General features: G+C 58.8%; 2 protein-coding genes across 2 annotated transcripts in view; one reads left to right on the top strand and one right to left on the bottom strand.

Annotated features, from left to right (window-relative positions):
- Positions 1 to 13125, bottom strand: part of LOC142009057 (vacuolar protein sorting-associated protein 28 homolog) — a 251897-nt gene that overhangs the window by 70046 nt on the left and 168726 nt on the right. The gene's annotated exons all lie outside the window — the stretch shown is intronic.
- Positions 11042 to 13102, top strand: LOC142008376 (vacuolar protein sorting-associated protein 28 homolog). The gene is made up of 2 exons (XM_074985562.1): positions 11042 to 11201; positions 11607 to 13102. Exons 1-2 carry the CDS (start codon positions 11092 to 11094, stop codon positions 11722 to 11724), a joined length of 228 nt encoding a protein of 75 aa, XP_074841663.1. The 5' UTR covers positions 11042 to 11091; the 3' UTR covers positions 11725 to 13102.

Raw genomic sequence — 13125 nt, forward strand, 5'->3', positions numbered from 1 at the left:
TTGCGAAGGCCCCCATCTGCACTGCATAGGCGGCCTGCTGTGGCTGCCGTTATGCTAATTAGGTGCCTCATATTCATGGTAGTGCCTCATTAGCATGTTCTGACCTTGCTTATTACCATGCCCCTTTTGGAAAGAAGGGGCTAGCGTAGACGTAGCCTTTGTGAGACTTCTTCTTGGTAGGTGCTGTAGTTAGGCCCCAAGGTGAAACTGCTATGAGCTGAGCAGAAGAACTGGCATCAACAGTACTTACCAAAAGAGGGCAAAACAAGTTAGACTCTGACAAAGGTTCACATCCCCCATCTGATCTGACTTGGATTTTCCTCTTTTGACAACTGCTTTTGGGACTGGGCCATTTCCGGCTGGCTGAATAGACCTCGTCAGCTCCGGCCCTCCCTCTTACTGGGACTCCGCTCTCTAAATACCCCTCTGAAACCACCCCCCCCAACTCATGCACCTGACAAAGCGGGTCTTTGCCCACAAAAGCTTATGCTCCAAAATCTCTGTTAGTCTATAAGGTGCCACAGGACTTCTTGTTGTTCTCGAAGCTACAGACTAACATGGCTCCTCTCTGATATATGCCAAGAACCAATCATGCCAAACCAACCAAATTTCATTCTTTGAGCGAGTGGCTGGGGAGAAGCTGGGGAGCAGCGCTATATCTAAAGAACACTTTTTACATTGTGATGCCAAAAAAGGCTATTCCTCCAAATCAGCTGCTGGTATGGCATTCTGACACACCAGAGCCGTGTCTACACGTGCACGCTACTTCGAAGTAGCGGCACTAACTTCGAAATAGTGCCTGTCACGGCTATACGCGCCGGGCGCTATTTCGAAGTTAACTTCGACGTTAGGCGGCGAGACGTCGAAGTCGCTAACCCCATGAGGGGATAGGAATAGCGCCCTACTTTGACGTTCAACGTCGAAGTAGGGACCGTGTAGTCGTTGCGCGTCCCGCAACTTCGAAATAGCGGGGTCCGCCATGGCGGCCATCAGCTGAGGGGTTGAGAGATGCTCTCTCTCCAGCCCCTGCGGGGCTCTATGGTCACCGTGGGCAGCAGCCCTTAGCCCAGGGCTTCTGGCTGCTGCTGCGGCAGCTGGGGATCCATGCTGCAGGCACAGGGTCTGCAACCAGTTGTCGGCTCTGTGGATCTTGTGTTGTTTAGTGCAACTGTGTCTGGGAGGGGCCCTTTAAGGGAGCGGCTTGCTGTTGAGTCCGCCCTGTGACCCTGTCTGCAGCTGTGCCTGGCACCCTTATTTCGATGTGTGCTACTTTGGCGTGTAGACGTTCCCTCGCAGCGCCTATTTCGATGTGGTGCCGCGCAACGTCGAAGTTGAACATCGACGTTGCCAGCCCTGGAGGACGTGTAGACGTTACTCATCGAAATAGCCTATTTCGATGTTGGCTTCACGTGTAGACGTAGCCCAGCATGCCCCACATTGCTGCCTTTCAGAATTAGCTACCAGTGTTCCTGGAGCTCATCCACGGAGGTGGGGATTCACTTGGTCCTAGGGGGAGCTAGTTCTGAGTCTGGGGCTTCACCTGTCAGATTTGACTCCCTGACAACCTCTCCTTGGTCCTGGAGACAATCCCTGGTCCCTGTGCAGTGCCCCACCTTCACACAGCCTCTACGCACACATAAGGGGCAACCAGCTCTGACAAACACCTGCTTCTTGGTACAGCACCACCACCGTCCACACCCTCTCCCGACACTCAATATCACGAGCATCTACATGTACATTTGCACGCTGCCCAGAGGCACAGCAGCAACATACACACCCCACCTTTACACACACACACACACACATCCTTTCATACAGCACCTCCACACACACACACCCCCTTGGCCCTACGCACCACACTGGCTCCAATGTTGCTATCTTGGCTCTGCACCCAGTGCTGTCAGCACACCCACCTGCCCCCTGCCCTTCCCCATTTCTTTTGTGGCCCCACGACCACCCGCTGCAGGCATCTGCTAGCGGCACAGTCCCACTTGAGGCAGGAGAGACAAGGTATGGTGGGTACACCCCACACAGCCCCCTCCCCCTGCCAGCATAAGCAGTGTGTTGTTACTGTTGCTGTTACTGTGATTATTTATGTACTTTCCATTGTTCTACAAACTAACTACCATGAATACATGAGGGGTGCAATTTTATATTCTTGCCTCAGGTGCAGAATTAGCTAGTTAGGGTACTGAGATTGTCACAGAACCTACTACTGGAGAGAGCAAGAAGGATTTTTATTCTGGAGTAAAAATGAGTTTGTTCTGCTCTGAATACATCAGCACAGAGATCTCTCCTGAAATAGAGGTGCTGGTCAATTTCACAGCTGAATCAGTTGCTCATAACCTTCACAATTACTGACATTTACTATGCTTATGGTTATACTAGAGAGGTTTGTGACATAGTAGGGCATGCAACAAACTAAACATGGATCAAATGCATCAACGTTTCAAATCCATCACAGAATACACCACCTTGAAGAGCGAGTACAGACACATGTTCAAAATATTCTTTAACTCAACTATTTCTAACTATTCATAGCCCGAAATCAGCCACACATGCAACATTTGGTTCAGGTCTCCGAATGTTGCTTGTCATGTTATGAATTTCACATCTGTAACAATATTTCACAAGTATGATTTTATTAAATAATTGAACCAATAAATAATTGAAATTCAATGGATCGATTGCAAAATGCAAAGGAGAATAAATAGCACCTTACAGGATTAGAAGGAAACATGGGCCTGCAGTTGTACAAAAAGATGGGCAAGTTGAGGGAGGCAGCTCCAGAAAACAGACTCCTCTCCTTGCCAACCCCTTGGGGCAGAGATGCTGCATTTAAACCATGTTCCAGCTGGCTCCATCCTTCTGTCCCTGACCTTGCACAGCAGGGGATGGGGGGCTACCTGCCAGCCCAGGCAGGCCAGGAAGCAGCACTGTAGCTGTTTCTCAGCATGAAGACTCCTGTGGGGTCAGCATTTCCCCTCACAGCCGCTCTGCAGAGCAACCATGGGAGCAGGAGGAACTGACCAAGCCTGTGCCAGGCTGGGACTCAGGCAGCTTTGACCAAGGAGGCTCGGCACCCTATTGCAAAAGGGTTACTAGGTAAAGGACTGACAAAGGGCCTTACTGCCGGGCCACCTCTGGGGAACTTTACTGGGAACATTCAGACAGGGTTACCCTACAGAAGAGAGAACATCCCTGAGGCGCAGCGTGTCTGTAACAGTACCCACTCGTTCCCACCGCAGTACCACCGGGCTCAGCAACCTCGGAGGCAGTGTTGAAAACTGACCTTCCATCCTCTCCAGCCTGAGTGCCGGTGATACTTTTAAAAGCCACTAGGGGTCCTTCTGACAACAGCTCCGTGAATAAACACGCGAAGAGGCAGGGCTCTCCCGCTTGGGGAGGGGGTTGGCTGTGTTAGACGGGCTTTTCCTACTCCCCAGGCGGCCTGGCTCTGTGCCAGCACCCGGCTGCCTGGGGGGAGGAAGGGCGGGGCTGAGCTCCCGCCTCACCTGCTGTTCTTGGCACGCGTGCCGGCTCCGCGGAGCCCTAGCACGTCACACGCGCTCCCGTTCGGGCTGCTGGCGCCTGGCCCTTGTACCGGGGATGTGGCGCACTCCGGCATCCACTCACTGGCCAGAGGCGCAGGGCGCCGGCTCCCCCCCCCCCCACGGGATTGCACACCGCCGGGCCGGGCGGGAAAGCCCCGTCTCTGGCGGGACCGGGGAGGGGCGGGGGAGGTCACTTGTTCATCCCTCAGCACTGCAGCGCGCGCCCTTCCCGCCCAAATAACGGCCGCGCCCCTCCCAGGCAGGCGGGCGAGCGGAGCGCCGAGCGCTCGATGTGCTCCGGCGCCATTTTCCAGGAGGCGGGTGAGAGGCCGGAGGGCGGCGGCGCTGTAGCGCCGGGGGCGCGGTGCGCTCGGCTCGGGGGTGTGTGTGTGTGTTTGGCTGGGGGGCAGTTGGAAGCGCAGGGCCCGGGGGGGTGTTTGTGGCTGGGGGGCGGTGAGGAGCGCAGGGCCGGGCGGTGGTGTTTGCGGCTGGGGGCCGGTGGGGAGCGCGGGGCCGGGGGGGGGCGTTTGCGGCTGGGGGGCGGTGGGGAGCGCGGGGCCGGGGGAGGGCGTTTGCGGCTGGGGGGCGGTGGGGAGCGCAGGGCCGGGGGGTGTTTGCTGCTGGGGGCGGTGGGGAGCGCGGGGCTGGGGGGTGTTTGTCACTAGGGGGCGGTGGGGAGCGCAGGGCCGGGGGGGTTGTGTGTGTGTGTGTGTTTGGCTGGGGGGCGGTGGGGAGTGCGGGGCCGAGGGGGGGGGCGTTTGCGGCTGGGGGGCGGTGGGGAGCGCGGGGCCGGGGGTGGGGCGTTTGCGGCTGGGGGGCGGTGGGGAGCGCAGGGCCGGGGGGTGTTTGCTGCTGGGGGCGGTGGGGAGCGCGGGGCTGGGGGGTGTTTGTCACTAGGGGGCGGTGGGGAGCGCAGGGCCGGGGGGGTTGTGTGTGTGTGTTTGGCTGGGGGGCGGTGGGGAGCGCAGGGCGGGGGGGGTGTTTGTGGCTGGGGGGCGGTGAGGAGCGCAGGGCAGGGGGGGGTGTTTGCGACTGGGGGGCGGTGGGGAGCGCAGGGCGGGGGGGTGTTTGTGACTGGGGGGCGGTGGCGAGCGCGGGGCCGGGGGGGGGCGTTTGTGGCTGGGGGGCGGTGGGGAGCGCAGGGCGGGGGGGTGTTTGTGGCTGGGGGGCGGTGAGGAGCGCGGGGCCGGGGGGGGGTGTTTGTGGCTGGGGGGCGGTGAGGAGCGCGGGGCCGGGGGGGGTGTTTGTGGCTGGGGGGCGGTGGGGAACGCCGGGCCGGGGGGCGTTTGTGACTGGGGGGCGGTGGGGAGCTCAGGGCCGGGGGGCGTTTGTGACTAGGGGGCGGTGGGGAGCGCAGGGCCGGGGGGCGTTTGTCACTAGGGGGCGGTGGGGAGCGCAGGGCCGGGGGGGGTTGTGTGTGTGTGTGTGTTTGGCTAGGGGGCGGTGGGGAGCGCAGGGCCGGGGGGGTTGTGTGTGTGTGTTTGGCTGGGGGGCGGTGGGGAGTGCAGGGCCGGGGGGTGTTTGTGTCTAGGGGGCGGTGGGGAGCGCAGGGCTGGGGGGTGTTTGTCACTAGGGGGCGGTGGGGAGTGTGGGGCCCCGGGCTGTTTGGGTCCGGGGATCGCGTCGGGTGCAGGGGCCGGGCCACCAGGCCACACTAACGCCTCTCTCCCTCCCTCGCAGAGGTCCCCCAGGCAGCAGTGCCCCAGCCCACCACAATGTTCCACGGGATCCCTGCTGCGCCTGGCCCAGGAGGTGAGTCCCGCTGGCCCTGCCGCCGTGGGGAGCAAGGGGCCCCACAGCACCACCCCATGGCCTGGGCTGAGACACAGACTGGCCCGGTCGACACCTGACAGAGCCCTGCCTGCTGGCCATGAGCAGGGCTGTGACCCAGGCCCACCCCGCCCCTGGCCAGAGACCCAGTGACACCGCGGGCTCCAGCTCCCCTCAGGGGACTGCCCGCCCTCAAAGTCCCCAGGGGTCAGGCTAGCGGGGCTGGGGGCAGCAGAGTGGTGGGACACTGGGCTCATGGGAGGATGGGTATCACGGCCACAGAGGCAGGTTACGAAGCAATGGCTCAGTCTGCATCAACAGGGGTTAGGATAGCACAGCAGTTCCCAAATTGGGTTGGGACCTCATTTTAATGAGTTCCCCTGGGTTGGCTTAGACTTGCTGAGATCGAGGCCAGACAAAGGGCTTCAGCCCTGTGCAGTGGGGCTCAGGTTCCAGGCCCCTCCTGGGGCTGCAGCCTGGGTCCTCAGCCTCTCCTTTCTTCGGGCAATGGGGCTGGTCTTTTGTTTCCCTTACTCGCACCCCTGGTGGCAGGGCCTGGGTTTTGGCTGAGGCATGTGTCTGTGCATTACTTTTTCTTGGCAGAAGTGGATTGTACAGCAATGAAGTTTGAGACCCCCTGAGATAAAGAACAGCTTTCCCACACTGAGGGCAGTTAAGCTGTGGAGCAGGTGCCCCAGGGAGGTTGTGGATCCCCATCAGTGGAAGTTGTTAAGAACAGGCTGGACAGATGCCTGGAAGGGATGGGCTCTGTTTACTTGGCCCTGCTCCAGTGCAGGGGCTGGACTCAACTTCTCAAGGACCCTTTGAGCTCAGAATCTGATTCTCCCTTGTGAACTGTGCTGGGTTCTCTGGCCTGGAGCAAGGGGCGGTGATCAGCAGGAGGGGCGGGATGGAAGAGCGGAGCAGGCTGTAGAGGTCCTGGGTGCTAGCAGTATCCCTGTAGCTAGTAGGCTAAGGAGCTGTGGACGTGGTCCTTCCTAACACCGGGTTACCAGGAAGGTTTTGCATTGTGGGCGTCACTGGTAGGCCCCTAGCTATAAGTGCTAGGTCTGTTCATGGATTTCCTCTTTTTCAGCCCCAGGGAATAAGCCAGAACTGTACGAGGTGAGTAACGCTGGTCACGTTCCCCTCCTCGTCCTGTCTCTGGCACAGGAGGCAGAATGACCTTCCAGCGTACGTCGGGTTTGGCTCTGCAAACGGTTTCACAGCCCTCAGTGCTGGAGCATTCAGGGGACCCCAGCTCTTGAGGTGATTCCCAGCTCCTTACCTCCATCTCAGTGTGGGTTTCTCTGGTCCCTGTCTCCTCTACCCTGTGGTGAGGATGCAGGAGGTCCGTATCTGTCAGCTCCGTCCCCACCTGCTTCCAGCCTGTCCATTTGTGCAGCTGACCACACACTGTGCGGGTACCTGACAGGCTGTGTATCTGCTCTCCTTGCAGGAGGTGAAGCTGTATAAAAATGCACGGGAGCGAGAAAAGTGAGTCCATCCCCAGCCGAATGGGTTCCCATGTGGTACACAGTTCTGTGGGGCTTGGGAGTGCTGGGACTTCAAGCTGTTGTCTGCAGTGAGGTCCTTGCTCGGGAGATGCTGGGGCTGATGGTGCAGGGAGCTCTGCGTTCTGATGCTCTGTCCCCGCGCCAAGCTAGGAAGGACCCAAGAGCCCTTCTGCTCCGCCTCTGCCATTGGCCAGGGCAGCCTGCGGCTGAGAAAGATGCAATAGGCGGAAGGGTCTTCTCCACAAAAAGGGAGTGCTCCTGCTGGGCTGTGGAGCATGAGAGCCCCTGTGCTGTTCCCAGGGACGCGGGCGCGTGTATAGCGGTGGGGGTCACAGGCTATGCGCCTTCACGGGCTTCTGCGCTTGGGTTTCAGGTACGATAACATGGCTGAGCTGTTTGCGGTGGTGAAGACGATGCAGGCTCTGGAGAAAGCCTATATCAAGGACTGTGTCTCTCCCAACGAGTGAGTCCCCAGCTGGGTTTTGTTTCCAGCCTGGTCTCTCCCAGGGGAGCCAAGCGGATGCAGCAGCAGGAGCATCTCCTGCAGGATGCGTCGTTACCGAGTGGAGCAGAGTGACCTCCCCTCCCCAGGGCACTGCGGACACACTGGGGAGGGGGCTCAGAGAAGCATCAAAACAGCCCCTTAGTCCCCCCTCAGGCCCTGCCCACTTCCCCTGGGGGCCAGGCAACATTGCTCCATGCAGAGGGTCTCCAGTCAGAGACCCTGGGGAGCCTCCCCTGCCGTGGGGGCTGTTACAGTGTTCTCCTTTCCCCTGGGGACCTGCTTGTACATCCTCGACCTCCGTGTTCCCCTCCTGCTTGGCATGAGCCACTCCAGCTGTTCTTACTCCATGCACTGCCCCAGGTACACCGCAGCCTGCTCCCGGCTCCTGGTCCAGTACAAAGCTGCCTTCAAACAGGTACAGGGATCCGAAATTGGCTCCATCGATGAATTTTGCCGCAAGTTCCGGATGAGTTCAGCCTCCAGCAGTACAGCTTTTGGGGACTCTGGGACAGGAATCTCGGGGGGCTCCTAGAACAGTGGGGGCGGGGGGGGGGCTGTGTTGCTGCTGAGTTCTACATGCAGGCCGCATCGACACTAGTCCCCTCCTTTTGGGGCGAGTTGGGAATATGCTAATGAGGCACCACTGTGAATATGCAGTGCCTCATTAGCATAATAGTGGCCCCACACAATTGGAAAGCACAGCTTTTGAATTGTGCGCTACCTCTCTAGACGGGGGCTTTTTGAAAGGACACTCCTCCGCCCCCGGACTTTGAAAAACCCTTCTTCCTAAAACCAAATAGGAAGAAGGGGCTTTCGAAGTCCGGGGGGTCCTTTCGAAAGGCCCCTGTCTACATGGGCGGTGCGCGATTTGAAAGCAACACTTTCAAATTACATGCAGCCACCATTATGCTAATGAGGCTGTGAGGGGGTTCGGGGTCTCCATCCTCTGCACCCCATCCGCAGGCAGGAGAACAACAGGTTTATTAGGCAACAGGGCACAGCGTCGTACAGAGGAGTCAGTGCAGCCGGCAGAGACAGCCAGTCCAAGCCATGCTGGGGAGAGGAGGCCCCGAGGGGCCCCCGGAGCCGGGGTCTTGCCCCCTCCTTTGTCTCTCTCTCTCCCAGCCCCGACTAACTGCTTCCAACACCCAGTTCCAGTTCAAACCCCTCAGGCTCCACCTCCTCCTTTGTCTGCAGCCCAGGGGTGTCACCTGGTCGCCAGGTTACCCTCAGCAGGAGCCCCACGTGTACACACAGGTATCTCCCACTACATCACAGAGGCACTGCATATTCATGGCAGCGCCTCCTTAGCATCTTCCCAACTCGCTCATTACCATGTCCCTTCTGAAAGGAAGGGGCTTGTGTAGACATAGCCCTACTGTGCCTGACTGACTTAGATGCTGGGGGGAGAGACTGCATAGATTTGTTTATTCCAAGCCTGGAGGAACCAGTGTGGTCACCCAGGCTGTTCCCCTGTGTCCCTCTGCCCAGAGCCCTGCCCCCAGCTCACTCCCAGAGCAGACCTGTCCCATGAGAAATACAGCCCGCCTAGATTTAAAAACTATCGGTGCTGGAGAACCCACCAAAGGTGAATTACACTCTCGCGGTCACCTGGCTTAGAGAGGGGGCCCCTGGGCTTGGGGGGGTGAGTGTGCACACGCGCGCGTGCACACACACACACTCTTTCTCTCTCTCCCTCCCTCCCCTGGACCAAAGGCACTTCCACCTTGTCGTAATCATATTACCTTCGTATAAATCCCGTGTACTTCCACGTCACACCTGCAGCAGTATTCAAGGTCACCACATCTCTAAAAAGATGTATTGGAATTGGGAAAGGTACGGAAAAGGGCAGAAAACCAATTAGGGGTATGGAATGGCTGGGGTATGGTGTGGGGAGAGTAGTAAGAGTGGGATTTCTCAGCTTGGAAAAGAGGCGGCTAATGTCCAGAACATCCCAACTGGTTGGACAAAGTCGATAAGGAAGTGGTGTTCTGTCTTCCTTCTCCTAATGCAAGAACTAGGGGTCACCCCATGAAACAAACAGGTAGTGGGGTTAAAACAGACAGAAGGACGGAGTTCTTCACACAACGCAGGGCCAGCTGTGGGACTCCCTGCCACAGGGCAATGTGAAGGCTGAGACTATAACAAGGCTCAAAAACCTACTGGATACGTTCATGGAGAACAGGGCCACAAATGGCTGTTCATCAAGGTGGAGAGGGTGGTGCCTCTAGCCCCCTGTTTGTCAGAAGCTGGGACTGGGTGACAGGAGAAGGATCACCTTTTGGTGACGTGTTCTGGTCATGCCCTCTGGGGCACCCAGCACTGGTCACTGTCTGCGACCAGGCTGGGTGGCCCTATGTTCAGACCGTCTGGGCACGTTCTGTACTGTGCTCCCTTCCCCCAGCTTAGCTCATGGAGCGGAACCCGGCTTTCCCTGGGAAATGCTCTTTGTTGGGGGTTATATGGTGCTTGTTACCCTGCCCTGAGCTTGCCCAGCCTCATTGTAACCCTCCTGCTGCTGCAGCTCGACTGCCCGCTGGCCATGGAGAGGATCAAGGAGGATCGGCCAATCACCATCAAGGACGACAAGGGCAACCTGAACCGCTGCATTGCTGACATCGTCTCTGTACGTTCCCGGGGCAAGGGGCTGTGCGCACTGTAATCCCGGCATCCTGTGCTTCTGGGACTTTGGCAGCTGGCCTGGCCTGTGCAGCTGCATGGCTGGTCCCCAGGGGGCTGTCAAGGGCCCGCTGTCCTGGCTTGCCCCCACCCTCCCAAGAGGGCTGGAGTGAGGTGCCCTGCTGCTAGCTTCCAGGCCATTGCTGAGGCACCTCTTTTCTCTTCCAGCTTTTCATCACAGTGATGGACAAGCTGCGCCTGGAGATCCGAGCCATGGATGAGGTGAGAATCATTTACAGAGGGACAGAGGATAAGACAGGGAGTATCTTACAGCCTTGGTATAAATCCAGGGTACACCCCCAGCTTGAATACTGCGTGCAGATGTGGTCGCCTCATCTCAAAAAAACAAAAACAAAAAACAAAAAAAAAAACACCCTTGGCTGTGGAAAAGTTTCAGAAAAGGGTAACAAAAACAATGGATTTGGACCGGGTCCATCTGAAGAGAGATTAAAAAGTCTGTGACTTTTCAGTTTAGAAAACAATAGATGAAGGGTGCGGGGACGACTAAGAGGTCGACAAAATCATGACTGGTGTGGAGGAAAAATAAGGAAAAGGTATTTACTTGTTGCCACCACACGAGATCTAGGGGTTACCCAGTGAAATTAGCAACAGGGTTAAGAACAAACAGGATGTATTTCTCATGCAGTGCACCATTCACTTCTGGAGCTCCTGGCCAGAGGATGGCGTGAAGACCAGGACTTTATCAATAGAGTTCCAAAAAGAGCTAGATCCATTCAGGGAGGTGAGGTCCATCGGTGGCTGTTAGCCAGGATGGGCAGGAATGATGGCGCTAGCCTCCGTTTGTCAGAAGTTGGAACTAGATGACAGGAGATGGACCACTCAATGCTCAGCTGTTCTGTTCGCTTCCCTTGGGGCACGTGGCATTGGCCACTGGCCGAAGACAGGGCACTGGGCAAGATGGATTTTGGTCTGACCCGGTGTGGCTGGTCTTCGGAGAGAGAGGGGGACAAGCTAGGGGTGCATGGAGGCTTCACTGCTGGCAGCAGCGCCTGAAGGGGGGTGGGGCTTTCCCAGCCGGGCCCCAGGCAGGAAAAGCAGAAGCTCCATGCTTTTGTGCATCCAGATCCAGCCAGACCTGCGGCAGCTGATGGAGACGATGAACCGCATGAGCCACCTACCTCCTGACTTCGAGGGGAGACAGAAAGTGAACCAGTGGTGAGTAGGGTGCTCTGAGGCCCCTGCCCTCTGCAGGAGCAAGCCCGGGTCCTGACCCAGCTCTCCAGGACAGGGCCTGGACCTGCCTTGCCCCATGGCGCTCCTGCCAGTCTGAGGGCATGGGGGAGCGCAGAGTGCCTTCGGGCCCAGCTCCATCAGTCTGTTCCCTCTGCAGTGGGAGGTGCTTGTCCCCAGCCCTGCTCGCCATGTCTGATCAGGGGCCTGGTTGCGGGGTGGGACCGTGGCCAGAGGAGCTACCAGCTTCCTTCTAGGCCAGCACTCAGGGCGACAAGTCATGGCTCCTGCCAGGTCCCTCCAGTACTAGAGCAGGCGCAAAGTGCAGCCCAGCAAAGGGCCTTCTTTCTGCTCTGGGGGCCAGGACTGTGCCTTGACTCTCCCGGGCAGGCTGCAGACGCTGAGCGGCATGTCTGCCTCTGACGAGCTGGACGATTCCCAAGTGCGCCAGATGCTGTTTGATTTGGAATTCGCCTACAATGCCTTCAACCGGTTCCTGCACTCCTGAGGCTGGGCCCTGCGCCCTGCCTGGTCCTGAGGAGCGCCCTCCCACTGTAGCAGTCTAGCAGGCTCCAGGCCCTTTCCCCTAGGCTGCTGTTGGGGGTAGGAGGCTGGGAGTGGGGCACTGCAGCCATTCCCGCAGCAGGGTTAGGGCTGAGTCAAGGTGAACTGTGCTGCTGCAGGGCACATTCACACTGGGCCAGCTCCAGCCAGCCTGTCTCCTCTCCTCCCTCCCCGTGAGTCCTGCAAGCAGGGCGGGAGACTTGTACACCTGCGGTAATAAACCCCCATGCTGGCTAGCCTGCGGTGCTGTGGCTCTTGCTGGGTGGGAGAAGCAGGCACAGCCACTGCCCCTGTACTCAGGGCCTGGACCAGCCCATCAGCTCAGATTTTCTGGGTGCCACAGCAGCTGGCTAAGGCAGGGCGCTCCACCCTTGCTGACAACAGGTCATGCCCCAGGCTGCAGGGGAGCCTGGGAAATGAGGGTGGGGGGTGTCAAACAGCTGTCCAGAGGGGGAGAAGGCTGGCAGGGTACAGAGCTCTGGCCCAAGCAGCAGAGGGCCAGGTCTCTGCGTCACTGCCTGCAGGGTGGCACAACGCCGGCCTGGAGCAGAGGAGACATACAGCACTTTATTGATTGGTTTCCCAGGCCCCTGCACCAGGCAGAAGCCCACCCTGTGCGGCCAAGAAAACACCAGCCAGCTAATAAGTCTGTCTGAACTAGTCCAGTGGCCACTGGCAGGCCAGAGCTAGAACCTGTACAGCTCGGGAATGGGGGACAAATAAAATATCACCCTCCACCTGTGTGGGGAGACGTGCAGTAGGGAAGGGCTCTTCTGCAGGTGGCCGCCTTCAGTCTCTGGCAGCTTATTTCCCCACGCTGGCTTCAGAGCCTGCTCCAAGGCCAGTGCTGCCCCAGGAGCCAACCCCCCAGCCCTGCCAGCAGCCCCAGGGTTCTGCTGCGCAGGTGTGACTGCAGCTGGTGAGACACCACAGGCTGGAAGCCAGCTCTCCGGGGACACTCTGGGACTTGCCACCCCTCTCTGTTAGCAGCACAGGCCCGGTAGCTCACTGCCTCCTGGGGACACAGCCGAGGCCTTGGTTCCAAAGCCCAGGGACCCCCATGGGGCAGAGTCCTGCAGCGTTCTGGTGCTCGGAGCCCGAGGCAGACAGGCCCAGTTCCACAACAGCAGCCGGGGCCCTGCCTCCTTTGGTTACGACGGGACCAGCAGCTCCCTTCTCAGCTTGCACTGGTGCCAGGTGGGGGGAAGCTGCAGGGCTCTGGGCCCCCAGAAAGAACAGGTTGTGCAGCAGCAGCCAGGTCCTGCCCCTCCCCACGGGCCAGGCCTGAGTTCTGAGTGCAGAAAAGTCGCTGGCACAGGCCAGTCACCGTGCCTGGTTCCTCACG

This window comes from Carettochelys insculpta, chromosome 2, assembly GCF_033958435.1.
Source record: "Carettochelys insculpta isolate YL-2023 chromosome 2, ASM3395843v1, whole genome shotgun sequence".
NCBI lineage: Eukaryota > Metazoa > Chordata > Testudines > Carettochelyidae > Carettochelys > Carettochelys insculpta.

What these genes read in the sequence shown, in the direction of transcription:
- LOC142008376 (XM_074985562.1), top strand. Translation starts at nt 11,092, where the DNA reads ATGCTTTTGTGCATCCAGATCCAGCCAGACCTGCGGCAGCTGATGGAG. An exon ending in AGACAGAAAGTGAACCAGTG is followed by an intron (nt 11,202 to 11,606) that starts GTGAGTAGGGTG and finishes TCTCCCGGGCAG; the next exon opens with GCTGCAGACGCTGAGCGGCA.